The 27,959-nt window shown below is 42.1% G+C and overlaps 1 protein-coding gene across 2 annotated transcripts; it reads right to left on the bottom strand.

Moving 5' to 3' along the window:
- Window positions 1-9,536: 9,536 nt before the first annotated feature.
- ZPBP2 (zona pellucida binding protein 2) lies at window positions 9,537-26,640 on the bottom strand. 2 transcript variants are annotated; one of them, XM_044999417.1, is made up of 8 exons: window positions 25,440-25,578; window positions 23,460-23,540; window positions 20,288-20,413; window positions 18,655-18,816; window positions 17,480-17,698; window positions 13,546-13,631; window positions 12,212-12,389; window positions 9,537-10,104 (listed from the first exon to the last, which is right to left on the bottom strand). In XM_044999417.1, the coding sequence occupies exons 1-8, from the start codon at window positions 25,534-25,536 to the stop codon at window positions 10,007-10,009; spliced, it is 1,047 nt and encodes a 348-aa protein (XP_044855352.1). In that variant the 5' UTR covers window positions 25,537-25,578; the 3' UTR covers window positions 9,537-10,006. The 2 variants fall into 2 exon arrangements, with proteins under 2 accessions (XP_044855352.1, XP_044855353.1); XM_044999418.1 differs by lacking the exon at window positions 25,440-25,578 and adding an exon at window positions 26,366-26,640 and having other exon boundaries at window positions 9,539-10,104.
- Window positions 26,641-27,959: the final 1,319 nt, after the last annotated feature.

The raw sequence follows: 27,959 nt of genomic DNA on the forward strand, positions 1-27,959 counted from the left end.
AGGGTCGCTTGAAATATCTGTCCAGGAGCAGCTCAAGGCTAAACGTCTCTTTTGGGGTACTCATTAGGAAAAGAAACTGATTTCTAGGGGCTATACCTGCCATCCATCTTTGAGCAGAACTCACTATTGATTTCAGTGGGAAATTTTGCTTAAATGTGGATGGCACAGTATAGCTCTGGGCACTGCAGGTGTATCAGACAAAGGTCTAGAAATTGGATATAAAATACATTAGTTGTCTGTAAAAAGGAAATCATTTCCCTTATCTCAACAGGACTTTACTGTGGTAAATTGCAAGAACTGTCTTTCTTTTTGGTGTGCAGTGGGTAACAGTGAGGAAAGGGACAAATTGCCCCATGTGCTACCAAATAAGGGTGAAGGGCATCCCAAAATCCTCTCTGGAATGATCCTGCACAAGTGCACAGCAAATGAGGTCACATGGCATTTCATCTGAGCCCTGGTACATGCAGGGCCGGCTTTAGGAAGTGCGGGGCCCAATTCGAACATTTTCGGCGGGGCCCTGGGAGGGATGACTAAAAAAAAGTGTTAAAAAAAAAAAGCCTCTAATTTCTTCCATGTACTATTTGCTTTCCATAGCTATATAAATAATAAAATTATATATTATGTACATTGCATCATATATGCTGTTGATTGGTTATTAATGACGGCCGTTTCACATGTGTGGGTCCCCACCACTCCCTGGGGTGTGCACATATGTGAGTCCCAGCTGCTCCCTGCCCCCCTCATTGAAGCAGGTGTGCAGGGTTACTGCCCTGGGAACTGCAGGGCAGCAGTGGACATGGGGCTGGCTGGAGGCAGGGCAGGGGCTGAGTGGAGGTAGGGTCTGGCTGCAGGCAGGGCAAGGGGTGCAGGGCTGGCTGGAGATGGGAGTGTGGGGCGGGCTGGCTTCAGGCAGGGCCACAGGGGAGTGCTGCAGGGGTTGGCAGAGCTGGAGACAGAGGAGTGCGGGACTGGCTGGCTTCAGGCAGGGGGGTGCAGCAGGGGTTGGCTGGAGACAGGGCAGGGGGGTGCGGGGCTGGGTGCGGGCAGGGCGTGCAGTGCAGGCAGAGGTGTGTGTGGGGCTGGCTGGCTTTGGACAGGGCTGCAGGGGGGTGTGGCAGGGGTTGGCTGGAGACAGGGCTGGGGGTTTGGCAGGGGTTGGCTGTGGGCACAGGGTGCAGAGCTGGCTGCAGGCAGGGGGGGCAGCAGAGGCCATTTAAATAGCCCCCAGAGCCCTGGGGTAGCAGGGCTGCAGGATAGGGCTTGCCGTGCTCCGGTCGGAGCTCCAGCCGGGGCCGCGGGGCTTGCCGTGCTCCAGCCGGCGCTTTGGTCAGGGGAGCGGGGCCACGGAAGACCCCAGAGCAGACCTCCTGGGGTGGGAAAGTCTGTCTTTACCAGCAGCCTTAGGCAGTCTTCCCATTCACTGCTTCATCATGCCACTCTCTCAGTGGCTGGCAGGGAAACCTGGGTCCACCCTTCTCCAGGTTCCAGCTTAGGGACCCACTAGTCAACAGTCAAGGTCTGGTCTCTTCTAGAACCTTCCTGCCTTTCCCTGAGCCCTAGCTTCGCCTGACTCCAGGTTTGCTAGCCCAACCAGACCTCCCTTCTCCAAGGCTGGAACTACAGAGTTTCCTACCAGTCCCTTTTGCTTCCAATCTCGTGTCTTTATAGTCCCAGTCCAGCTTGTTCCTCCTCAGGTGGGCTCCCTCATTCAGCCAGTCTGCATCAACCCTTTCCAGGCAACAGTGGGGTAAACACCCCATCACAGGAAGGAATGAAAGAGAGAGAGAGAGAGAGAGAGAGTAGGGATGGCCCGTTCATATAGGTGAACTAGGCGGTCACCTAGGACGCCAAGTTAAATGGAGTTCCAAATTCGAGGAAAAAAATAAAATTAAAAAAAAGAAAGGAAAAAATGAAAAAAATACAAATAAAATAAGGAAGATGTCATCATTTCAATTCCTGTGTGCGTACGGAAGGAATATGAATTATAATTCATTTCTCTACACTTCTGAGAATTTATTAATATGTCAAATCTTTAATTTACTGCAAAAATAAATATTTGAGTGAATTTTTTTTTTCAATTTGCAAGGTAGAGTCAAGATGACCCACTCCACAACTTTGATATGCAATAACTCAGCCACAATGAAACACGCCCGCCAGCGGCAAGAGCTGCAATGCTAGTGACACCTAACTCTAATATACATCAAGGTCACATAAGCAGAAGTTCATGTAGAGTGGAGCTATTGCGAGTTGCTACATGTCAAACGGTCATTTTAACACACGTCACAGGTAGATGGTTAAGAACTGAGCAAATACTGTGGAAAAATGCATTTCTTGGTGCCAAAGAATAAAGAATAACATCTTTCAGCATTATAAATCCAAAATATGAGTATCTTTAAGCGTTATTAAACCTTAGTGTTATTTTCGGGCTGTATAATTATGAACTTGCATGGCCTTGCATCTGTCTCAGTTCTGGTCCTGTTAGATTCCCTGCCCCCATCCTTTCAGTGCCAAGTAGTATTTTCAGAATTACTATCCACCACTAGAAGTTGGTAGAGAGGTAGATCCTCACTAGATCTGATGCCACCAGCAGGTTTATTACTATCATTTAGGTAATTTGTAGGCATTGTTCACGTTAATTCTGAAAGTTTAATACATTCTGTACACCAAATTGGTTGTTGGTGGCAAGGAGCACACAAGCCTGATTTGGAGGGTGTGGAGGGGTGACACCAGTTGGTCAGAAAACCGAGGGATAGAATTGCTGACTTGAGTGTACAGAAGCCTGATTTGTATGTCTTTATTTGTTTGTGTGCATGTCGGGGGCGGGGGGGGGGTCTGTCTGTAAGACTTGTGAATTCTAATTGATATTATGAAGTTGTCGTCATGAAATTTCCTAATCATAGGAAACCTCTTTCTATGCGTATCCATCCTGATGGACAGGACCTACAGCAGGTACTCACTAGGCTGAGGACAATGGGAAACATACTTATGCTAAATAGGGAAGCAGTTTGGCCAAGTTGATGTTAAGGAGAATGGGGGTTAGGAGTGGAAAGTTCCTGAAGGTTGACAGAGAACAAAAGGTTCTAAAAGAAATCACTGGGGGAAGACCCACAGGACAGTTGGGGCAGAGGAAGGCAGGGGATAAACTGGCCAAGGTAAGGTTATCTGAGCCGGGGGAGAAGGCTGGGTTTTTGTGCATATAAGTGATGCATTGCAACAGAAGGATGTTGGATGACACCAAGTGACCCTAATCCAGGCCCATAGAATGGTTTGGTGTGTTAAGGAAACAGACAGGGAATTGCATATCGGGTTTACAATTTTGGTTCCAATCTGTGTATTTTCTGTGTGTTTAAGTAAATAGCACTAGGGTGTTAGAATCCTGGGCAAAGTGTTTGCATGTTATAATCTACACCAAGATGGACAACGTGAGCCTGAGAAGGAGCCAGAATGTACCAATATACATTGCCAAAGAGCCACAGTTATACCCAGCAGTCTCCCATCAGCTCCCCCAACCTGCTCCCAGTGTCTCCCACCCACCGGCAGCCGTCGATCAGCGTCTCCCCCGCCTTCCCCGCATCTCCCGATCAGCTGTTTTGTGGAGTGCAGGAGGCTCTGGGTGAGAGGGGGGAGGATCGAGGGCATGGCAGGCTCAGGGGATGGGACAGGAAGAGGTGAACTGGGAGCAGGGCCTGTGGCAGGTTGGGAGGACAGACAGAAAGACAGAAAAAGGGAGACGTTTCCTCAGTTTTACAAAGTTCAAGCCCCATGAGCACTCACTTCCTTTTACCTATGAAATGCAGTGAGACTATTTAACCCTTCAGAAGGAAAGCAAATAGAGAAGAGCTAAGAAGGATTTTGTAACTAGCTCCGCGGCCATCGGCGGGACGCTCCGCGGCCATCGGCGGGACGCCCCCCCGCTGGAGCACCTCTGTCTTGTCTATTTATGTCCTTCTGCTTGTATGTCAGTCTGTGTTGTGATCCTGTGTGTCATATCAGTGCACTTACATGTTCTCATACATTATACAAAGAAGTATCTGACAGATGTTCAAGGAGCAGATTTATACCACACAGATTTATACATGCGGAGAATTGATGCATTCTGACTTGCATATTTAGGTTTTTTTTTAAAGTCATAAAAAGTCAACATAGACATTTTTTGAAAGTCATAAAATGTCGTAGTGTATTATTTTGCAAATGTCAGTTGCATACATGCTGCATTTATCTATGCACTTGATCATCACCAGCATGAATACACAGTTAAGTAATTGAAAACAATCACCCCACTAGATATGAAATTGTTCTTTTGTGAAAGGAGTTATGCTGAAGGGTTGCCATGTTGATGGTTTAGTTGAAGGCCCTTACTGGTTATCTAGCACAGTTTTGGTCTAACATGGAGATGAAGCTGCCCATAAAAGGAAAAGTACAGGCAAGCTTGACACAGATAGCTGTGGTTTGAATTTATCACATTTATGAAGATTTGAAAATTGTACTTTGCACACGTACAGTCTATTTCAACAACGTTAGCACTTTACTATTTGAAAAATAGGCTTCATGGGGCATGCACATGGCCTTATTAGCTATACAGTTTAAAAGTCAGTGAATCTCTGCATTACACTGATTTGAACAATAACAGGTGTGGTAAGGCAAAAAATCAGTAAGCAATATGGTGCAATAATCAGTAAGATGCAAAGTCAGTGAAACTCTATGATATCCACACAGGGCAGTTAGGACTTAAGCTTTTCGGCTGTTTGAAAAATCTGCATAGTACACTGAATTCCATGCAATTTATCTTCTTTGGAATAATTGACATGGGGAATATTTACACTGCAGCTGGGTGCGTGCCTCCCAACTCTGGCAGATAGACACACACTAGGACTAACAATAGCAGTGAGGATGATGTGGCGTGGGTGGTGTTATGAGCTAGCCACCTGACTATGGGGTACAGCGGGCTGGTACTTGGGTGGCTAGTCTGTGTCATGAAATCAACACTACTATTTTTAGCAAGCTATCTCGAGCAGATCTAGGGCATGTCTGTCTATGCATGCTCGTACATGCCTGCCACTGTGTGCAGGAAAAGGTGGTGAGGTTGTAAGGATAAGGCCTTTGTCTGCAGCCATATTGTAAGGCCTAAAGCCTATGGCCTTCGTGTGCAGCCAGATTAAAAGAGCAGCCGAGCAGCAGCCATTAGCTGAGAAGCAGAAAGTCACATCCTCACTTTCCATCTAAATTACATTAAAACAATGTAATATCAGGCTGTTAAGAAGGAGACCCCGTTCTAATGGCACCCACTATCACCAGATAAAGAAACAGATCTTAAGATGGCTAAAGAAAACTTAGTTTGATAGTATCCTGTTGGTCAATAAATCACTTATCAATAGTTGTGGTTGTGAAATCCTCATTTCTTTGTTTTGTCATTATGGTCCCCACTTCCCTATTGTTTATCTGTATGGTCTCTGTCTGGTTCTTTAATTGTTTGTCTGTTACATAATTAATTTTGCTAGGTGTAAATTAATTAAGGGGGTGGGGTAGGATTGGTTAGAGAATTTTGTTACACTATGTTAGGATTGGTTAGTAAAATTTTAGTATAACGATTGGTTAAGGTATAGCTAAAAATGACTCAAATTTCACTATATAAACTGGGGTCTAAAAGAAAGTTCTTTGGGAACCAACTCCGGGACACAGCCCCAAAGATCAGAGCTGCCAGACCTCAACACTCTGCCAATGACACTGGGCAGAAACTGGAGTCCCCCAGATGGACCTGATCCTGACAGGTCATCAAGAAAAGTTAATTTGTCTTATTGGGAGTGGTGAGCATTGTATGTGTAGCATGTGCATTCTGTTTTTGGTGATTGTTAATAAATAGAGGTGATGCAGTATATTACTGTGTAAGGCTCTTTCACTGGTAAAAAGTCCTGCACACCTGCAGAAGTAGTATACACCCGGAGCCCTATGTATTGGGAAAGGATGTAGGTACTCAAATTGACCAGGTTAGTTAAACCCTGAGCCCTACGAATTGGGTACAGGTGGCCCTGAGCCCTATGAATTGGGCAAGGGTAGGTGCTTTTTGCCTGGTGCTCTACGAATTGGGAAAAGGTGAAGTGACCTAATGTGTGCAGGTAACAAGGTCAATGTACATTTGAGTGTGGCCATAGGAAAAGAGGCAGCTTGGTACCAAACCCAGCAGAAATGAGCCCAGTGGAGTTGTGTAACTGGTGCACAACTTAAACCAGCTTCAAGTTGGTATAAATTATCCTCACTCCACAGTGCACAATGGAAGAGGAGAATCAGAGCTCTAAGAAGATGGGAGAAGCATTTTTTTTAAAAAAGTGGATGCAATGACCAGATGCCTTGGGGCCTGTTCCAGACTGGTTTATTGTCAGGCCTCAGGACATGGGGGGCTGGGGCTGGACAGTGCCGAGAACAGGTGTGTTTATTGGGAAGGCGAGGGTATACATTGCAGTTATTATTGTGACTGCTGGACCAGTATAGGGTTTTGGTGGTGATGCTCCTTAGAACATTTTCCCTTCCTTAGAAAGCAATATCTAGCTAAGTAAATATTTCCTTTGTAGATCACCCATTGTATATATTATATACTCTCTCACTCAGCATTTATTCCACACACTTCACTGTGGGTGCTATGTGTGCTCAGCATGATTAATTAAATTATTTAGCAAATATTGTTTGAAGATTTTTTAATATTTATAAGTATCATCAGCTTTCTTACCTACCCAGGTTTTTTGGATCAGAAATATATATTTGATGTCAGTAATATTCACAGAGTGGAATGTTCAAGGTACTCAAGCTAGACTGTGTTTTATCACTTGTAAATGTCTCTAATTTAATATTTACTCCATCCTTTGTAATTTAGGTAAGGGTTGGCATCTGAGTCAAATCTGAAAACAGCACGACTGGTACTGTTTGTAGCTAAATACAGGAAATTGCCAAACACATGGGCGAACTTAATTCCAAGGTAAAATTATCAACCACAGTGATATAGTAAACACTTTTCTTTTAACAAGAACATATGTTAATCCATTTTAATATCATATGTCTCTGTAGTTTTATTTGCAATTACATTGTATATTTATCTGCTGGAATCAGTAACAAGAGAATTAGAAGCATGACCTCTGAATGTATCCTTTCATCACACAGTTAAATCTTGGTTATTAACTTCTAAAGAATTCTTCTTCACTCAGATGAGTGGGTAATCACTTTGGCACACCCAATGGAAAGCAATTTTATTCTGTGGCTGAGGAAGAATGTATTATTGGAAAGAAATAAAAAATCATGACATGGCTAGCTGTGAGCTAATAACCACCCTTGCAATCCTAGAATTCATGGCTTATATTATCCCCACAGATAAAAATCAATGTGGTTAGATGACTATTGCATATTGTGCAAGATCCTGAAATCCTTACTTAGGGTCGTTACTTAAAGGGAAAACCTTCACAGGGAGAGGAAACTCTACAAGTTGAGGGAACTCAGATGATGATTCTCCCCTGCAAAAGAAGTTGGGGGCTCCACTCCCATAAACCAATGGATCCCCCATGACCTGTGTAGATCCCTGGGATAAGCAGGAGCCTCCTGCCTGGATTGCCCTTGGTTTACTCTGTCACTCAGTCTCACTAGTTTCCAATGGCCCCGGAGTTGTGCTTCCAGGGACTACCTTTGTTATGGCTCCCCCCAGATCCTCCTAAAGGGGTTGGCTTTCTAGCTGTAGAGTGAAACAGAGTATTTCTACCAGTTTACACATAATGTAGCAGTGCAACAACCTGAAAAGACTCATTCTAGAAGTGAAAATAAAACTATTTTAGTGTATCCCTGAGCTTAACATTTTTTAAGGAAGCAGGAATTCCAAAAGATGTATGAAAAAAACCCCACTTAAATCTAAAAATTCAGGGTCCTCCTCCCCCTCCCCCTAGGAACTCTAAAGCTTCTAGTAAGATATTAGGTTTACAAACCAAACCATTTTAAAATAAACATAGCTAACCCTATTTGGACTCAAAAAATATCTCAGGCCAACTTTTTCAGAGGCTTGCAAGGTACATACATATTGTGTATTATGAAATTACTAAAAAACAATGTTACTTGAAAAGCACGTGTATACCACAGTGTAGTATTAACACAGCTTCTATTTTACAGGTAATACAGTCTATCATTGTAGATATCTTCATTCTATAAGATAACATTGTTACCAAATTTGCTTTACTTTTGAAAGGTTAGATTCTTTCTGGGAATAAACACTTCCACTTTATCTTAATATTTGCACAATTTGTTCCTGGACTTGTTTACTGATCCAGTAAAATGATGAAGGGTTCAAAACTGCTGTGAAAAGAATAAGCTTCTGTTCATACAGCATGGCACCTGGGACCTCCAGCACATGCCACAGGTGATATGCAGAGAAGAAGAAATAGCTACAGAGGCAAGCAGATGGAGATCAAAATGTTCAGCACCTTTTTAGTTTTCTTATAATATAGTTTCTGAAAGCACGATGGAAGCAACAGACAACATAAAAGTCATATAAACAGGCCCCTTATTTTTCCTGATTCCAGGACTGTGGAATTTGCCAACATATCTTGCCTTAGATATGTGATCTGGAATCTAAGCTTTTATTAAAAAACAACCAACCAGAAAAACTGTCTTTCCAGCCTTCATTGGACTACTCTACATTAAACTTTTTTTTAAACTTCCACACTGTTGCACTACCATAGATCCCACTGGTGATGTAAATGGTAGAAGCTCAACTGGCTGCCAGTGTTTTTACCATCATACTGCCTAACTTTGCAGAGTAGGCTGGAATGGAAGGATTTTAGGCACAACATAAAATGCTGAGATTTCACTTTGATAACATAAAGAAATGTGCAGGAACTTTCTACAGTGAATTAAAGTTAAAAGAAAATAACCACTTTTAATCTTGGCAAATCCCTACTCTTACAAAAAAAATGTGATTTGATCTTTAATATCTACAGAGAACTTTGCTTTTTAGGAATTCCTCCAAGAGACATGTCAATTACATTAAACAACACAAAACTTAATTTGTCTGTCTCAGAAAGATGAAGAATGGAGATGATCCTCCTTGAATGCTGGTACTGTGGTTGCAGGGAGACTTTTTCAAATTGCTGATGAAAGCAGACGGTACTTTCTGGAATTTGTTTTGAGTTTCTTAGATATGATCTGGAAACCCTTTCTGTATAGCACTGTGACATTTTCAGTATAGTAAATTAATATTTTAGCTACACAATGTGTCAGAGTTTTCATTGTAGATTCCGTGTTTAAAGGGGTTTATAAATGAGTTCTAACAACATGCTCTGAAACATTTAGCTTGCATGGCTAATAATATTGGTACACTATATCTCATAGCAAACTCAGTACAATATATTAATATAAATGATTTTGACCTCCCTGACTTCAAAAGGAGTTCATATGCAAAGAGGAAAGTTGTAACAACCATGTTTTTTCCAAAAAGGGACAAAAAGCAAAAGGAAATACAATACATAGTTTTATTTTTTACATTATAGAGGTTAAATATGTACTTCCAGCCTACAAGAGTAATTTCTAGCAAACATTAATGTACATGGACTTCTACTTAAAGCATTATAACACATTAATATGCTTCTACAATCATTCTGCTACACTATATATCACTTCTCCATTAATTGTTTATGGCTCCTTCATTTATTTAAAGTACAGTGCTATGCTGTGTTCAGTGTCAATACCACAAACCAGAGACTTTTCTGTAAAAAACACTTATTAATACTCATAATTTTCTTTGCATTCTTTGTTTTCCATTGAATTACTCTCCTCGGTATGAACATTTTATACAAGAAATTTTTTAGATTATCCACAAGTGGCTCCTGACTACAGAAAATGTAAAGCTATATAAATCTTAAGAGGATTGGCTATTGAAATATAAGAGCCCCAGGACTGGAGGTAAAAAAAGGGACATCACAAAAGAATAATAATGCTTTCACAACTTTTCTTCAGTTTTCCAATTTCTATTTTAAGTTTATTAGCAAGATTTTGCTCCATAGTGTTTGATTCGAATGCTTGTACAAATCCGACATCTCACTTCATTGTTAGGACTGTATGTTCCAGGGTCACAAACCACTGCAACCAAACAAATATACAGCATTTCAGTCAGATGCCTTCCACCTTGGGCTGGGTTATACACATTATGGAATTTTCAAACTTTCAGCAAATCACTAAACTAGCTCCAGGTTATATTTTTGCATGCTGAATATTTCATATGGAGATAAGTGACCATATGAAGGAAAACTACATTCTTAATTTTAATATATTTTATATCAGTGATTTTTCATTTAATATTTTAGTGCTCCATTCCGACATACCCTGTAGGATAACTCTACCTGTATTACAGAATTCCTTTTTCAGTTTCTCTGAGATCAACACACTTAGCTTCACTTCATAACACAGTAGCCTGAACCAAAAGTCTGATCAGAAATTAAGGGCTCAATCCAGGGGCTGAGCACTTTGTCCCAATCCAGCAATGCACATTTACTTTGCTTAATATTGTGTAACATTGACTCTATGTGGCTGCCTTGCAAATTTCAGTTGCCATGAGCAATAGATGTGACTATTGGAAATGAGTAGTGACATGTAAATACCCCCAACCCCTTTCCTGAGAAGTTTTTCTGGAGGGTTAGCTATTTATTTTTTTAGGTATAAAACATATATGCATTGCATAGCCTTTGGGTAAACTCAGAATTTAAAAATACAACCTGTTCAAACTATAAGCTTGTTAAAAAACCAATACCAGCCTAGTAGATGGTGTGAAACTACAGATGTGATATATCTTGATTTTAGTAAAGCTTTTGACACAATCCTACAGAACATTCTCATATGCGGCTGCCCAGCTGTGGCGGGAAACCCCCCCCGCAGGGGAGGGGAACAGGACGTTCCGCAACTGCCCAGCCTCAGCGGGCTGCGGGGGGACCCTGCAGCTGCCCAGCTGCGGTGGGCGGCAAGGGGATCTTCTGAAGCTGTCCAGCCACAGCTGGGGGACCCCCAGGAGCTCTCAGGCACTGCGGGGGAGGAAGGGGGGTGAGGGAACTCAGCAGCAGGCTATCCCCGTGAGGGGTGGGGAACCCCCGAGCTCTCACTCGCTGCAGGTGGCGGGGGACCCCAGAGCCTCAGCAGCAGTGGGTGCTTAGCGGAATCCACCTCCCCATTTTGTCAGGAATATTTTTAGTCAAAGTCAGGGGCAGGCCATGGGATGCCGTGAATTTTTATCTATTGCCCATGATCTGTCCCTGACTTTTAGTAAAAATATCCCTGACAAAATTTTAGCCTTAATTATAGGAATTGTTAAGCACTGGAATAGGCTTCCAAGGAAAACTGTGGAATCCATGACACTGGAGGTTTGTAAGTACAGGTTAGACAAACACCTGTCCAGATGGTCTACATATATTTGGTCCTGCCTCAGCACAGGGGGCTGAACTAGATGACCTCTCAAGGTCCCTTCCAATCCTACATTTCCATGATTCTATAACTCAATTCTTTGCACTGTGTACTGAAAGCCAACACAAATAGAGGCTACATCTACACCGCACTTTCGTCAGTAAAACTTTTGCCAACAAAGCTACCGTCCCTCTTTGGGGGTGGTTTTATTTTGTCGGCAGGAGAGCTCGCTCCTGACCACAAAGAGCGACTACACTGCGTGCCTTACAGCGACACGGCTGTGCTGCTGTGAGGTGCACAGTGAAGACACAGCCTGAGCACAAGAACTAAAGACCTACTGAGAACGCCCTGCCTCCAGTAACCCTAAATTCAGAAATAGATACTGGTAGCAGGAGAACTCCTAGAACAGTTGAGCATTTACTTTAAAACAGCAGTACTACGAAAGTGACAATTTCTTATTGATCCTATGTCCTGAGTCCTATAACTGATCTAAGAGCAAGAGGAGAAAGTCATTTAGCCATATTTCCAGATGGGCCAATGACAGCAGTGGTAGCCTTTATTACAGTATGATATGCATCAAATACTATCAACACTTTTTTCTTGGCTGTTTCCATTCCTGCCAACTTTATCACCTAGAATCTCAATGCTTCTCCAAAAGATAAACAGCAGCACACTTACTTTTATCACCAATATTTTACATATATATATATGGCAGAAAAACTGTAAGCAGGGTTAATAGATAATAATCTTTATATTGCTTGCTAAAAATATGGATACTTTATTTTTCTATAATTACCACAGCAACTAGCGCAGTCATTGTGGGTGTCATCATTTTTTCCAAAACCTGGACGACAGCTGTCAATGCGAGTAACTTCAAAACTATGGTCTATATAATGTATTGCAGGTACATTCCGAAACTCGTGCTTCAGAACATATGTTTGTTTACGGAAAAATTCTTCAATGAGATCTCTTGCCTAAAATTTAGGAACAATTAAATGATAAATATGACACTAGGATTTTGTTTTTTGTAGATCAGATATATCAATAAATATATTTTGTCCTAATTCTGCTTGAATATGTATATGATATGCAATATGGGCCTGATCCGGCACCCACTGCACTGCATCCTGATCCAGAGTCTTTCCATTGGCTTTAGTGGGCCTTTAGGATCAGGGCTTTATAATGTATATCATAAACAATCACCACGAAGCTAAATGAACTATATATAAAACAGAAGCTACACTTGATAGTTTCTTTAAACTGTATTACAGCTACCAAATCATAATCCAAAGGTCTATGTTCTAGGAAAACTGAAATAAAAGATACAGTACATGTTAACATATTGCTAATTTTCATAATTTCATATTTTAGAAAATAAATGTATAAGCAACATTAACATGGACCTCAGCAAATTTTGGATAAATATGACATTTTAATACAGTTTTCTATCTTGAGCTGAATTATTTAAAATCCAGACATCATATATACATTCCTGCTCTTTGCATACGGTGGATTGCAACCAGTCAAAATCTGTAGATACTAATGGTGAAATTCACTGTAGCGTGAAGGGACCATGAAAGCCTTCTATAACACTTAAACCCTACTGATCCACTGAATACAATGGTGAACAGACTACCCCGAATACAAAGAAAAGTACTTAAGAGTGGGACGTCTGCATGGATATCTGCATGTCCTTTTAAATAAGGGGGGGGAGAGAAATATTCCACAATGGTCCAAAATTGGTTACATAGGGGACCACTGGGGATGGATGTGCGGAGGGGCCTCTAGTTCCCGTTTACATGAATCCAATGGGCTAAAATATTTGCATAGGAAACATGGAGTAGCAATGGCTACTGTTCCCTACCACATCTAGAATAGCTGCACCAAAGCACCACGGTCTGCTTGTGGATTGATGGAATAAATTCCTTCTCCATGCTGCGCTTGCTCTTCGAGACTTCCCTGCACAAAGCCCAATTATCTAGGGTTTGTACAGGGAAAAGTAAAGTTCATCTTTAACTAACTTTGTAGTCCATATTTTACAAACCCCCTCCTGGCAGCGGCTCCTTCCCTCATTTTGAGTTCTAAAATATTCACGTTTATTTAGGTATGCTTTCATTAAAAAAATCCTACCTCCTGAACTCTTCTGTTGGTTACATCTTCACAGTCATAAGAAATCTGTTGGCAAACTGCTTCCCATCCTGGGGCAAAAGGATTTACTATAGAGAAAAGGAGAAAGGGTATAAAGGCAAAACTGTTATGTAATAGCTCATCACAAATACCTTGAAAAATACATTACAAAGGAGCATCCTGAAATTAGTGTCTTTCATTTGGAGATTTATTTTACAAAACACTGGCATGCAAACGCCAGTCATCATACTGTTGCTGCTTATCTTTATATAACATTAATTTTATGCAATTACAATACAACTCAAGAGCAGATGCACTCTCTATTTTGCCTCAAATTTGTGAGGAAGAGTCATTTTATTACATTTGTTTCTGTGGTCAAGATATTGTTTTCATAACCATTGTTTTTGTGATCTAAAATACTTAATTGAGTTTTTAATAATAAAAATAAAGAGAAATGGATAATCAGGAAGGAAAGGCAACTTCAATTACCTCTGACTGATTAAAAACAGGTAAGGAAATACTAAGAAAACATGAACATATACAAATCAGTTAGTCTAGCTGGCTTGGCATTCTAGGATGTTAAAAGTATTAGCTAATGAACATTCTGAATGCTTAATAATTACTTCTAAAGTGTCACGGAGAACTGGACAGATACAAGGTTCTGGAAAAAAAACCTATGTGGTATCATTTATTAATAAGGGAAAAAGAGTGGTCCTGACGATTCCTATCTAGTGATATTAGTGTCATTCACTAACAAAATAATTACATTGTAAGACAAAAGATCTGGAAAGTAGAGATGGGACAGACTCAAACCCCCATATATACAAATAACTTCAAACTATGGAAAGGTCCAAATCCAGATTTGAACTTTGAGGCTTGTGAACATGGATGGTGGTGGTGGGGGAGCGTAATTCATTCACTCAGATGATGAAAAATTGCCACAAAGCAACTGCAGGTCCCATCGGATGAATTCTCCTCATGTAGGGCAGATACACAGTCAAGAGAAAATGTGTCCGAGGTGTCCCTGTACCTCATCAATTTCCCAGTGCCATGACACCTACAGAGAACATTATGGGTCAGCTATCCCTATGGATTTCAAAATGTAGAAACCTTGGAAACACCTGAATCCCTGGGCACCAAAAAGGCTAAGCATTGGAAACTTTAAAATGGGAATTAAAAAAAATCTTTAAACAAGAAATAATGCATAGACTTCTTGACTACACAAAGGGATTTGTTGAGGATATCTGGTACAAATTAAAGTTAATGTTGCTAGAAACAGCATATGAAGTACTAGGATTGATTAAACGAGTGCCAAAAAGGATAAGAAGGAAGACTTGGTGGTGGAATCTTCAGGTTAAAAAAATCTGTGGATAAGAAAGAGGTAATTTTTTTAAAATGGCAGTCTGAGCAATGATATGTATATGGAGGTGAGAAAAGGGGCCATTAGAAGTGTCACAGCTAAAAATTTGGCTTGTGACAAACTATATAATCAACTAGGAGGCTATGACAGAGAAAAGACTGTCCAAAAACTCGTTAAGGCAAGAAAGAAAATGCTCATGTGCATTTGTACATACTAGAAATAAACATGCTATATTGCAAACAAATGGTGAATCAATCAAGAATGTCTGGAGTGATTATTTTGAAAGAGTGACAAATGAGAACTCACAGGAGGAACTAAGAACATGTTAGCAGAGCCAGGTCATAACATTTCATACAGGAGGAAGCAGTTGTAGAGGTACTGAGGAATGTGAAAAAGAAGACAACAAATAGGCTAGATGAAGTACTGGTGGACGCACTGAAGTAAATGAGAAGGGACAGCATCAAGTATTTTACAAGTCTGTTCAATGATATTCTTAAGAAACAGAAAATGCTGGACGAATGCCATAAAAGCTTTGTGGTGTCCATTTTTAAACACAAAGGAGATATTATATTGTATGCTAATTATGGCCCAATTAAGCTGACATCACATACTATGAAAATATGGGAGAAGATTATTGAAAAGCATCTGAGAAGAACACTTGCGATTTGGAGGGGTCAATATGGATTTATGCTGGGAAGGGATACAACTGATACCATATTTGCTCTATGAATACTCATGGAGAAGTTTAGAGACAAGAGACAGCAACTGGGCGCAGCCTTTGTTGACTTGGAGAAGATGTATGAATGTTTATCAAGAAAACTAGTTTGGTGGAATTTGCAATGGACAGGTGTGCCAGAAGGGTATGTTGCCTTATTCAGGATATTTTTGATGGAGTGACTACCGTAATAGTCTGCTACAGCAGTAAATGTTTAGCTGTACTGGAGGGGTCAGTGTTGAATCTTCTTTGTTTGCAGTTGCCTTGGAATATGCTGTTGAGGCCTTGTCTACACTTATTGGGGGTTCGAGGTGCGGCAATTGACACACTGGCAGGCGATTTAGCAGGTCTACCTGCTAAATTGACTGCTGATCACTCTCCCATCGACTCCTGTACTCCACCTGAATGAGAAGTGAAAGGGAAGTCAACGGGAAAGCGTCACCAGTCGATCTTGCGTACTGTGGACCCCGTGGTAAGTAGATCTAAGTATGTCGATTGCAGCTAAGTTATTCATGTAGCTGAAGTTGCATAACTTAGATCGATCTCCCCCGTAGCGTAGACATGGCCTCAGTGATCTGTGCAAAAGATTGTGAGCCCCTGAAATCCAACTTTGAACAGTGGCAACATAGAGCAGGCAGGACTTAGAGTGAATGTTAGCAAGACTGAGGTTGTAACTGAGGGAGGAGAACACACCATAAAGAATATTACAGGCAGAGAGCTTAGATAAATGAAAGAATCTAAATACATAGGATCAGTGGTTGCTGATAATAGTGCCCTTCTGAGTGAAGTCCAGCACTATACCAAAGCTGCTTGGTGCAAATGGTGGGAGCTGACCTCAGTCATCTGTGATAAAAGATGCCAATAAAATTAAAGGGTAGAGTGTAAAACTATAATTCTACCCATCCAAATGTGCAGAACAGAGACTTGGCCAGGCACAAGAAAATAAATCAGTATGCTTTCCACCACAGAAATGAAGATGCTGAGATGGTAAAATGGTTGCACACTCCATGATAGGAAAAGAAATGAAGTTGTGAGGGGCATGATGCGGGTCGCCCCAAATGAAGACAAGTTGAGGGAGGCTAGGCAACATCGGTAGGGACATGTCCAATGGAGAACTGAGAGTTATGTTGATAGGCTGGCCCTTGCAATGATCATAGATGGAAGATGACCAAGGGGAAGGCCAAAGACTTGGTATATGGACCGGATAACAGTGGACATTAGAAAGACTAATTTGCATGACAACCAGGTGTACAATCATGAGTTTTGGAAGAAGACTATAAAAGTTGCCGACCCCGAATAAGGAAGTGGCAAGAAACAACAAGAAGAAAATAGCAAGAAAGATAAATCTGATCATTTTTCTGACACTATAAGGTGCCACAGGATTCTTTGCAACATTCATGAAGAATCATAAATGAACTATATCTGGACTTTAGTAAATGATCTTCTGGGAATGGGCAACAGGTATGGATCACTTCATTCCCTCTGAAGCACCTGGCATTGGCCACCATCAAAAGGCAGGATTCTGGGCTAGATAGACCTATGGTCTGACCCAGTATGGCCATTCCTATGTTTCCCAAGGCCCTTTGCAAACAACACCCCTGTTAGAGAATAACCTTTGCCACTAAGGTTGTAAAAAGTACAGTACTATAAATTCAACTAACTCATAAGCTGCATTATAGCTCCATCTGTGGGCTAACAAGAAAAAATACAGAAATTCTAAAGAAAAGCAGAGAAGCAACATACATGGGAACTTATGACTCTGATATAATTGCAAATGTTATTTATATTGTCCTTACATTAACTCTTTTGTTAATAAAGTAACAGTGTGACACTACCTCTTAAACAATGCTTAAATCTGTTACCTTGAAAAGTAACAAATAGCTCATCCAGGAGGCCATGCTTTGGTATCTTGATGACATGACATTTGTATGATGGTTCTATAACATGACATGTCAAATCAGAGATTAAATCATTCAAGATTTTCTTCAGCTCTTCAAAGAATTGACCATTAGCTGCTAGTCTGCACTCTTTTGTAGTAAACCGAACAGATATCTGGTATGTATAGTCAGGCTCCCGATATGCTTAAAAAAATTAGTATACACATAAGTACATGCAATATAATGTCTCTCTCACACATATTATATTTCCTATGCAGTACTATTCTTTGTACCTTATATCTTAAATAGACTTTTATTTAGAGGCAAACCAATTTGTTTAAGTATTAAGCATGATGGGCCAAAAGCATCCTTGATATAGCTTCCCTGACTTAAATGGTGTTACACTATTAATTTAGTTTGATATGCACAAGAATTTTCGTATGTGTATGCACTATATTTTTATATGACTATGTGCCTAAATACCAAACATGGGAAAATGTTATATGTCAAAATAGCTACAGAACATGGCCATTGTTGAGCCTGTGCATTTGCTTAAAAGGTAGACATAACTGAAACGTGATGAGAAGTTGTTAAAAAAGTACTTCATGTACCTGCATTTTAGGGTGGAGAGTTTAGAAGTCTGACTGGAAAGAGAAATTACATCTGTTTCTTTCTCCTTTCATTTATTTTTTTATAATTGTTTTTTGGGAGAATGATGGGGTTGCTAAACTGCACAATCTGTCACCCTTCCACCACTTGTAACACATGTCATCAACTAAGATCAGACCAGGACAGAAGCTCATCTTTGACACCTCTTCGGAACAAGATCACAGACACACCAGAGCCTCCTCTTCTGACCTTGGGTACCTTTGGGGGATGGCAGGAAGAAGGCAATGACCTCATCTATTTTTCCCAAGGGTAAAGATTATTTCATTCTCAAGGACAGTCACCACATACTCTTGGCAGTTGTGTTGATTTGACTGAAATCAAAGTTGTATTGAACTGACTTTTCAAAAAATGGTATTTAGAATAATAAAGATGTTTAACACCAAGGTGCCTGAAAATGTAACTTACATTCTGGAGTACAGTGCTAACTGTGTTTAATAAACCAATATTCAGAAAAGTCACATGCACTACTGTACCAGCAAATATGGTCTTACCATATACCATAAATTTATATGTCTTAAATTTCTCTCTCTCTTCTTGTATGTCAGTGTTGATGGTTTTATAAGAAAGAGTGCAAGTATAAGATCCAGACATAGACTCCTGAAAACCTCTCACCATCAGTTTTCCTGTTTCAGTGAGATTGACGTAACTTTGTCCTAAAATGGAAACAGGAAACTACCTGATTAATATTGGAAAAATACTGATGCATAATTTATGTAGTATGCTAACAGATGACAGAAGATATATTTACCTTTACATAGGTATATCAATTTACTTATAGATGTTGGTCTGGATCTAATGACTTATAGGACTTCTTGCAAATCTCATTTTTTTCCCTCAGGCATTTGAAAATTTGGAAGAGGGAATATAACTGTAGGGGTCCAGAATTATTTGACAGAATGGAGGATTTGCAGCAGGTTATCTTAAATTATTGCACTTAAGATGTATTTTTAAGTTATGTTAAGTGTGCTGAGAACATAAAGATGGGAGTGCTTTTAGCACTGCTATATATTGAAATAAAAAATATACACTTTATATATAAAAATACTAAAACAGCCTTTAAATATATATCAAAGGTCACGTTTTTACATCCCTTAGTAAAGTACAAATCATGCTTCGTGTATTTATTTGTTGAGAATACTTCAAAGCATCAACTGTTTTGGCAACTTAAGAACAGGTGAAAATATGCTCTTGATATGCTAATAAAGTGAATACCCAACTAATATTATATACGTGAAAACTGCTTAGTTTTTTAAAAAGTAATTCATTTTTTTCCATTTATGGTATTCATAATACCATTGTTGGTGTTCAAACTAGTGGAGTGAGGAATGTTTGTGTGTTTACAGCTGTAAGCTGATGGAGTGGGCCAACTGGATCAGCTACAAAGTCTTTTACCAAGTGAAGCTTTTCTCCAGTTTTATTCTTGATACTGTCTGTGCTTACTTAACAGCAACAAAAAAGGAAAATATAGATTTGAACAGAAAAATCCCAAATCAAACAACAACCCAGCCCACTAGGCGTGGAGCTCCACCTTCTCCATAATCTCTCACCCATTTGGTTACCAAGCAGCGATTTTTAATAGTGCTTCCAGTTTCCCTCTAAGTGCCTGATTGGATATTCAATCCCCAGCCCTGCTTCCTTAATCTACTTTATAGATCTGTGTCAGTTATGTGAAGAAAATTACCTCCTTTCTTTATGGAAATCAGGAAGAGCTTCAAAACAAATTCTGACTAATCACACATTATTATTTCTTCTGGAAAATGGCTTAAAGAAATGAACGTTAATGGAAGCACGCATGAACAAATTCACATAGGATAATATGACCCACAAGTCACACCATCTCACTGATGATAGGGATCACCAAAAACTTAGAAAGCGTGATCTCACATACAGAATTCTGAAATATACTCAACCATTAGTGATGGAATTAATTTTTTTCTGTAAAAGAGTAGAGAAACAGAAAACAAAGATTTATCTCAGCAAAATTTTTCATTTTGCCATTACATATGGATTGCTTCTAGTTATGTGATATTCAGAAAAATCTGATTCTGTGGGTTAGTAGGTGATGGAATAAACATGGAACCAGTAAGACTGTATATAAACTGTAATGAGGAGAAAGGAACTTGCCTTTTAGAGTCTTTCCATTGGGTCCAATCCATAAATAGTTTGGATCTATTACTTCTTTCTGAGAAAGTGCCAAATCCATGCATACTAGAAATGGACTATTTGTATACACTTTAACATAAATGTTCACTGCAATACAAGAGAATGAATTAAATAACCAGCAATGCTGAACTGAACAAAATTACTAAATATCAATTTATATATACGTATATATTATTTCTTTACTTTTTTAGGTGCAACTTGCAAAATTAGTTCAGCGTTACACTAATCTCTTAATGGCCTTCATTATTATTATTTATTACTTTGTACTGTGGAACTATCCACAATGTGCTTCATACTGTCCAGATATACTGGAAAACATGGTCCTAGTCCCAAAGATTTGACAGTCTAAGAATATCAGATCTCCAGTTTGCAGCTGAGGTGGTGAGAAGGCAAGAAGTACCTGAACCCTTATTCTGACATTAAATACAGGCAAGTCTTACCTTATGCGGGGGTTCAGTTTCGCGGTTATTGCATAAAGCGAAAACCACGTATACGCAAAATTATATCCCCAAGCCCTTTAAATCCCGTCCGCAGCTCCGGCAGCTGGGCCGGGGGGGCATTTAAAGGGCTCCTCCGGGCTTCCCACTGCGGCAGGGAGCCCGGTGGAGCTCTTTAAATGCTGGCCCTGGCCCGGCTGCCGGAGCTGCGGGCGGGGTATAAAGGGCTCCGCCGGGCTTCCCGCCGCGGCGGGGAGCCCGGAGGAGCCCTTTAAATCCCGCCCGCAGCTTTGGCAGCTGGGCTGGGGCTGGCATTTAAAGGGCATGGAGCTCCACGGTGGCTGGAGCTTCGGGCCCTTTAGTTCGCCACAGGGGCTACCAGCCACCTTTGCAGCTGGGAGCCCCATGGGTGATTTAAAGACCCTGGGACTCCCAGCCACAGCTGGAGCCCCAGGACCTTTAAATCTTGAGGCCACGCCCCCGACTCCGGGCCGTACGCATAAAGTTGAAATCGCGCATGTTAAATGCACGTAAGTTGCGACAGACCTGTACTTACAAAATTCTATAGTGACACCACCGGGGAAAAGTGTTTGTTAAACCACAGCTCTGCATCATGGGAATAGTATTGTTGGAATCACCAGCAGTTCAGCAGCACGTGTTGTTCCCATGATGTATCCTGATAAAGGTTAATGCTTTAATATAATAAAGGCTCGTGCTAAAATACAATAAATTGACCACTGCCAGCACTTAGATTTTACACCCCTGAAAAACAAAGATTCAAGGGCATTTTTCTAACATGATCTATTTAATTTCTCATTAAATAATAAATTGTGCTCCCATTGACTTTGGCTCACCTCCCACCCAAATTAAAGTTCTTCTTTAGAGTTTTTCTAAATCAGTTTCCATTGTAACTTTAATAGGTAGTTGTAAACATGTGGTGTTAAACTTTTTGTAGAATAAATCTATTATATTAAATCTATAAACTGTGCTGACCAATCAGATACTTCTTGGGGTCAATCTGGTAAATGAACAAAAAGGAAAGAAATGAACAAGTACAGACTTGATCCACATGGAAACGAATAAGCTATAGCCCTACTCTATATCCCAGCTACATAATTTGTAGGATCTGTTACAATGGGTATGGAATAAAAAATTTTCCACTGATGTTGGGTGTGTAACAGGTTTCTATCAATGCTACTATGCCAGTAACTGTACTTGTTTCCCACCAGGCACAACCATTTGCCATCCCCAAATACTCTACCACTCTAAGTTACCCACCATGTAGTAGCAAAACAGGTATTTAGAGAGCAATTTGGACTCTCTGAACCTTGGGACAAAGGCTTTTTAAACACCTTTTACCTCAAAACAAGTTTTTTCTCAAACCCACCTCCATGTATGTCAGAATGGGACCCTGATTAAGGAATTCACACCAGAACCATGTCTAATGTATATGCCGTCCTTTGATTAAAAATACATAATTGTTCTCTTTTATCTTTCTTTACTGTGATTCAGTTAAAAACATTATAGCCTAGGCCAGAGGTCTCCAAACTACGGCCCGTGGGCCTGATCCAGTCCGGGGCTTCCATTTGTCTGGCCCTCCAATCAACAAGGGAGAAGCGAACAGCTGAGTAGGCATGCGGAGCAGGCATGGGGAGGAGCTGCCGGCAGCAGCTCACGCAGGGCGGCAGCATAGCTGAGCTGTGCAGAGGGGTGAATGCCCCCGGGAGCCAGTGTCCCCCAAAAAGGGGGAGCCAAATTAGGGGAGAGTCGTTGCTGCAGTCAAGCAGGCACAGACCCGCCTTAGAGTAAAAATACAAGCCAGATGCTTGATTACATCTCCAGTGAATGGAGTAAAGAAGATGGAAATTAACACTTCCATAATGGTTAAATTTTAACTACAGCACTAATAGAACCAAACAATATTTGTATGATACAAATGTGAGTTTTTAGAAATTAAAAAAAAAGGGAAATTTTTAATGTATTGACAAATATTATGTGATTTCACAGTACCTGCATCGATTAACTTTTATACCTGATTTAGAATTTAATGCAACACTGACACAGTCTTGTTGTTTAGCAATTTTGCATATATTTGCATATATTTAATTTCTTTAACAGTTGCTTCGGCCTGTGAAGCCCCTTCAAAAATCTAATATGGCCTTCATCTGCTAAAGTTTGGAGACCCCTGGCCTAGGCCAAAACACAGTTCTGCATACCTGACTTACAGTCCTTAGTGAAAACAGACTCTCCAAGACTGTGCAATGTTGATAGCTTGTAGAATGAATTATCATTTTGCCAATACCTTTTTCATTTTATATAAAAACCCATTAAGTGCACATCCTACTGCTCCATGCAATCACTTAATTCAAAGATCTTTCTGTTTACAATGTCCTTTATTGCACAGTGGGTATGATTTGTTGACAGCTTTCAGATTACAGTAATTGAATTGTTCCAGTTGGGAATAATTTGAAGTAAAAAATTTAGTTACCTATTTTACGATATCCATTTCCTGTTTATATGCTTGAAGAATTATGTAATTTTCTATATAATTAGGATTTGAAATTCTTGCTATAATAACACAGCCACAGTCACCTACATATGTACATTTGTTTATATGCTTTATTGCTGCATTTATTATATTTGTATTAATATTGCATTAAAATGCTTACTTAGATCTTAACTATAAAAATAATCACCTTGATGTTTGATGTTGCCATAAATATAATTCTTTTTAATTACTTTAACAGAATATTGTTCTTCATCAATTGCAGCTTCCACTGTAGAGAAAACACAGTAACACTTAAAAAAACATTTTAAAAATCAAATCTGAATGTAGTTTGTTTCCCCTTTTATTTTACTCTTGAAGTTCTCCTCTCTTCCATCCTTTTCTTAAAAAAAGGACTCCTGTTTACTGTTCGAGTAGTAAACCTGTCTTGACTTTGGAGCCTCTAAACTGGCTAAATATTTCACTTTCCCAAAAAATGTAAGTAATTAAGGAAGCTGTTTAAAAATTTGCAGCTCTCAGCTACAAAACTTGTCAAGCTTGCATGAAACTTACAGAATGGGCATTACTTCCCTGATATAAATATATAATAAACAAAAACCTGGAGTTTGGAGCCAGAAGAGTGTGGAAGCAGGGAAAGAATTAACAAGGATTTGAAGGGAATTTTAATGCATGTCAGACAGTTAGCAAGAGTTAGGCTAGCTGTGACCCTAATGACGTGAGATTTGTAGAAGCAAGGACAGTGTGAGACATAGGGAAAGAACTGTGTACAAAGTTATTACGACCTTGTAACTGATAACCAAATATGCAGGCTTGCTTTTTCTTAGGAGTGAGACAAACAAGATAGCAGAATGGCTTATGTATAAACAAAATGTAGTTGTTGCTCTCTATTGTCTGTATTATTGCTAGTTATTGTCTGTAACAAAAGTATAAAGGCTTGCTGTAATTGTTTACCAGTTGAGAGACCTGTCCAGGACTGGGCGATCCTGTGTCCTATGGCACTCTCTCCCTCCATTGTAATTACTGGAGAAATAATAAAGTATTTGATTTTGCTGCACCCAAACGAAAAAGCGAGAACTGAGTTTTTCTCCGACAAGAGTTACCTACTGGTCTGAACCATTTTCTGCTGTTTAAAGTCCTGGGTTCAATTTCTAATCCCAGTCATTCACTATCCAGGTCAGAAAGTTCTGTGGAAACAGCATGCTTTGCCCAAAAGGTGAAGGAAGTGCTTTGCACCGCTTAACTAATCAATAGCAGTGCCCGTGCTAATCCACTGGAGGTCTTAAACAGGAATATTTCGGGGGTCACCCCTATACAATATCTATTAATAATTAATGGGGGCACGGCGGTGAGTTGCTCAGGGCCCTTAAGCAATTGCTTTGTCTGCTTATGCCAAGCACTGTCTTTGATCAACTTCAGCACCTCTGAATAGTTACAGATTTCAGTGAACAAGTTAGAGATTTCCATTAACAGTCTCTGAAAGGAATACCGTTTATTTATAATTTGCTGGGGCCCCAACTCCCGACACCCCATCTGACTTTGGGGCAAAAGAACTCATCACTATGGTTATGTAACGCCCACTTCAGAAGGGCATCTCACCACAGCTGGGATTGCATTAGGGACACACCTGCTGAGGTTGCAGGAGGCCCTGATTTCTCTGACAAAACTGGGTTCAGGGAAGCCACAGCATTAGTGACCTTGTGGAGAGTGTGGGGCCCATGTCTCTGTGCTTGTTTCCATGTCCACCGAGCACTTTAAAGGGAGTCGGCCCCCTTTTGATGAGCACTGGGGCCCAGTACGTGTGCGAGGGCTTCTCTCTCAGGGGAGCCCCAAATGGGTGTGAGGACCGTTGTCCCAACATTTTGGGGGCCCTCAATGACTCCTGACCCAGGGTTTCGCTGAAGGCCTCCAGGCCAGTGGGATGGCCCCTTCTGGTGTCTGGCTGAGGCCAAGAGGTATTGGTGACGACCCCCGCGGAACAGGAGGCCTTGATGGTTTTTGATCTCAGGGAATAAGGGGCTCTGGGACACTACAATGGCCCCTTTTATCTCTGATCTCAGAGCGAGGGCCACCGGGAGACCCTGGTGCGCCTCTGCCATCCACAGCCGCAGGGTGAGCGCTGGAGACCCGGGCAGCCCCCACAGCGAGTGAGGACACCACGCTCCCCCGTTACCTTGGGTCAGAGCAAACAAGGCGTTCAGCAAAACCCCCAGCGGCAGGAGAGCGGCGCTGCAGAGCGCAGGGCTCAGCCCCCAGCCGCCCCCCTGCATGGCCAAGCGCAGCCCCGTCCCGCGCCAGCCTGGCTCCCTGCCAAGGAGAGGGGGCGGGGCACGGCGCTCGAGCGCCCCTCGCAGCCCCGCCCCCGCCCGCAGCGTTCTAACCGCCGCGGCGCGTGACCAACAGCTGTGCGCTGCCCGCCTTTTTTTCGCCTGTCGCGGCTATAGCGCGAGCCTCGCCGCCTTGCCCGCCTTTCTGCATGTGGCGTCCGCAGCCCCAGGCCAAATGCCCTTCCCGCCTGTCGCCCGTGCAGCGGGAGGCCAAATGTCCTTCCCGCCTTTTTCTCGCCTGTCGCGTCCGCAGCATGCGGCCAAATGCCCTTCCCGCCTTTTTTCCGCGTGTCGCGTCCCCAGCGCGAGACCAAATGCCCTTCCCGCCCCTTTTCCGCCTGTCGCGTCCGCAGCGCGAAGCCAACTGCCCTTCCCGCCTTTTTTCCGCCTGTCGCGTCCCCAGCGGGAGACCAGATGCCCTTCCCGCCTTTTTTCCGCCTGTCGCGTCCGCAGCGCGAGGCCAAATGCCCTTCCCGCCTCTTTTCCGCCTGTCGCGTCCGCAGCACGAGGCCAAATGCCCTTCCCGCCTCTTTTCCGCCTGTCGCGTCCGCAGCACGAGGCCAAATGCCCTTCCCGCCTTTGTTCCGCCTGTCGCGTCCCCAGCGCGAGACCAAATGCCCTTCCCGCCCCTTTTCCGCCTGTCGCGTCCGCAGCACGAGACCAAGCGACCTATCCGCTTTTCCGCCTGTCGCGTCCGCAGCGCGAGGCCAAATGCCCTTCCCGCCTTTTTTCCGCTTGTCGCGTCCGCAGCGAGACCAATCGGCCTACTCACCTTTTTTCCGCCTGTCGCGTCCCAAGCGCGAGACCAGATGCCCTTCCCGCCCTTTTCGGGCCTGTCACCTCTGCTGCGCGAGGCCAAATGCTCTCCCCGCCTTTTTTCCGCCTGTCGCGTCCGCAGCGCGACACCACTCGCCCTAGCCGCCTTTCTTTCGCCCCGTTGTGTCCCCAGCGCGAGACCAAATGCCCTACCCGCTTTTTCGCCTGTCGCGTCCCCAGCGCGAGACTAACTGCCCTCCCCACTGTTTTTCCGCCTGCCGCGTCCGCAGCGCGAGACCACTCGCTCTACCTGCCTTTTTCCGCCTGTCGCGTACGCAGCGCGAGACCAAATGCCCTACCCGCCTTTTTTTCTCCTGTCGCGTCCCCAGCGCGAGGCCAAATGCCCTTCCTGCCTTTTTTTTCTTCTGCCTGTCGCGTCCCCAGCGCGAGACTAAATGCCCTTCCCGCCTTTTTTTCCGCCTGTCGCGTCCACAGCAGGAGCCCAATCGCCCTACCCGCCTTTTTTCCGCCTGTCGCGGCAGATGCATGCGAAGCCAACCAGCTCTTCCCGCCTCCTTTCTGCTCCCATTTGCTACCTTCATTCTCCAGGGAGGCGCCTCTTTCCTCCCTTAAAGGGTGTCCCGGTCTCGTGGGGGGAGGGGCTGCCTCACTCAGCTGCCCGCCTGAAGGGCCAGGTGGGGCTGATAGGAGGTGGCCTTGCAGGACAGCATCCCCCCCTGGGGGGTTTCCCCCCTTTCTACCCCATTCTGCACCCTAGGATAGTAAACCAAGTTGCAAAGTGCAAAAGCATAATTCTCCTTCCTTGGGATTGACCCACCCAGAGCACCACTAGGCCATCTGTCCTCAACACCTCCGTGCCCCACACCAGTAGAAACCTTGTTATAACCATGCCCAGACATTATTTCCAAATACCAGAACACAGTGCTCCACATCCTGGCTCACACCGCTAGCAACAATATTAGAAAAACCTTCAGGGACCCTGAGAGAACTGGGACAGGGTGATGTCTGCCCCTCCTTCGCACAGCTAGAAACAGCACTGCACTATAACCATGTTTAGAAACCATTGCTAGGCACAGTGACAGTATGGTTTGTGTCCCCATCACGCTGTGTCAGCTTTCACAATTTAATTGTGAGCCGTGCAATGTTTAGTGTTTTTCTTAAAGCACCAGCTTCTGGAGGCATGTGATGAGTTGAGAATGTTCAACTTTTTTTTTTAATTTTAAGTAAATTTTTAGCACTGATTATGGCAAAAAGCTTGAAAATGTGATCTTGTATCAAAATCTAAAATGCAAACAAAAAGAACTTCAGATTTATTGTTTTTAAAAATATCATAATTTTTAAACCAATCTCATGATTTTGGGGGCCTGGCTCAACTTTTTTGAACATTTGGGGCAGGTAACACTGCATTTCTAAAAACGGTGTTAAAATAACCATGTTCAGAAAATGTGCCTGGACACAGTATTCATATTTGACATTGTTAGAAACAGTCATATAACCGTGTTCGGAAAACATGACAAAGACTTTAGCTAACAGTATTTAGAAAGAAAGAAAGAAACCTCTCAAGGGAATAATATTGAATTATGAAAGGA

This window comes from Mauremys mutica, chromosome 25 (genome assembly GCF_020497125.1).
Source record: "Mauremys mutica isolate MM-2020 ecotype Southern chromosome 25, ASM2049712v1, whole genome shotgun sequence".
Lineage (NCBI taxonomy): Eukaryota > Metazoa > Chordata > Testudines > Geoemydidae > Mauremys > Mauremys mutica.

Excerpts from the sequence above, each read along its gene's own strand:
- ZPBP2 (XM_044999417.1), bottom strand. The coding sequence starts at position 25,536 with ATGCAGGGGGGCGGCTGGGGGCTGAGCCCTGCGCTCTGCAGCGCCGCT. Across the intron at positions 23,541-25,439 it reads CTTGTTTGCTCTGACCCAAG|TGGAAGCTGCAATTGATGAA; the intron begins GTAACGGGGGAG and ends TTTTCTCTACAG. Across the intron at positions 13,632-17,479 it reads GCTATTTGTTACTTTTCAAG|TAAATCCTTTTGCCCCAGGA; the intron begins GTAACAGATTTA and ends TTTTCTCTATAG.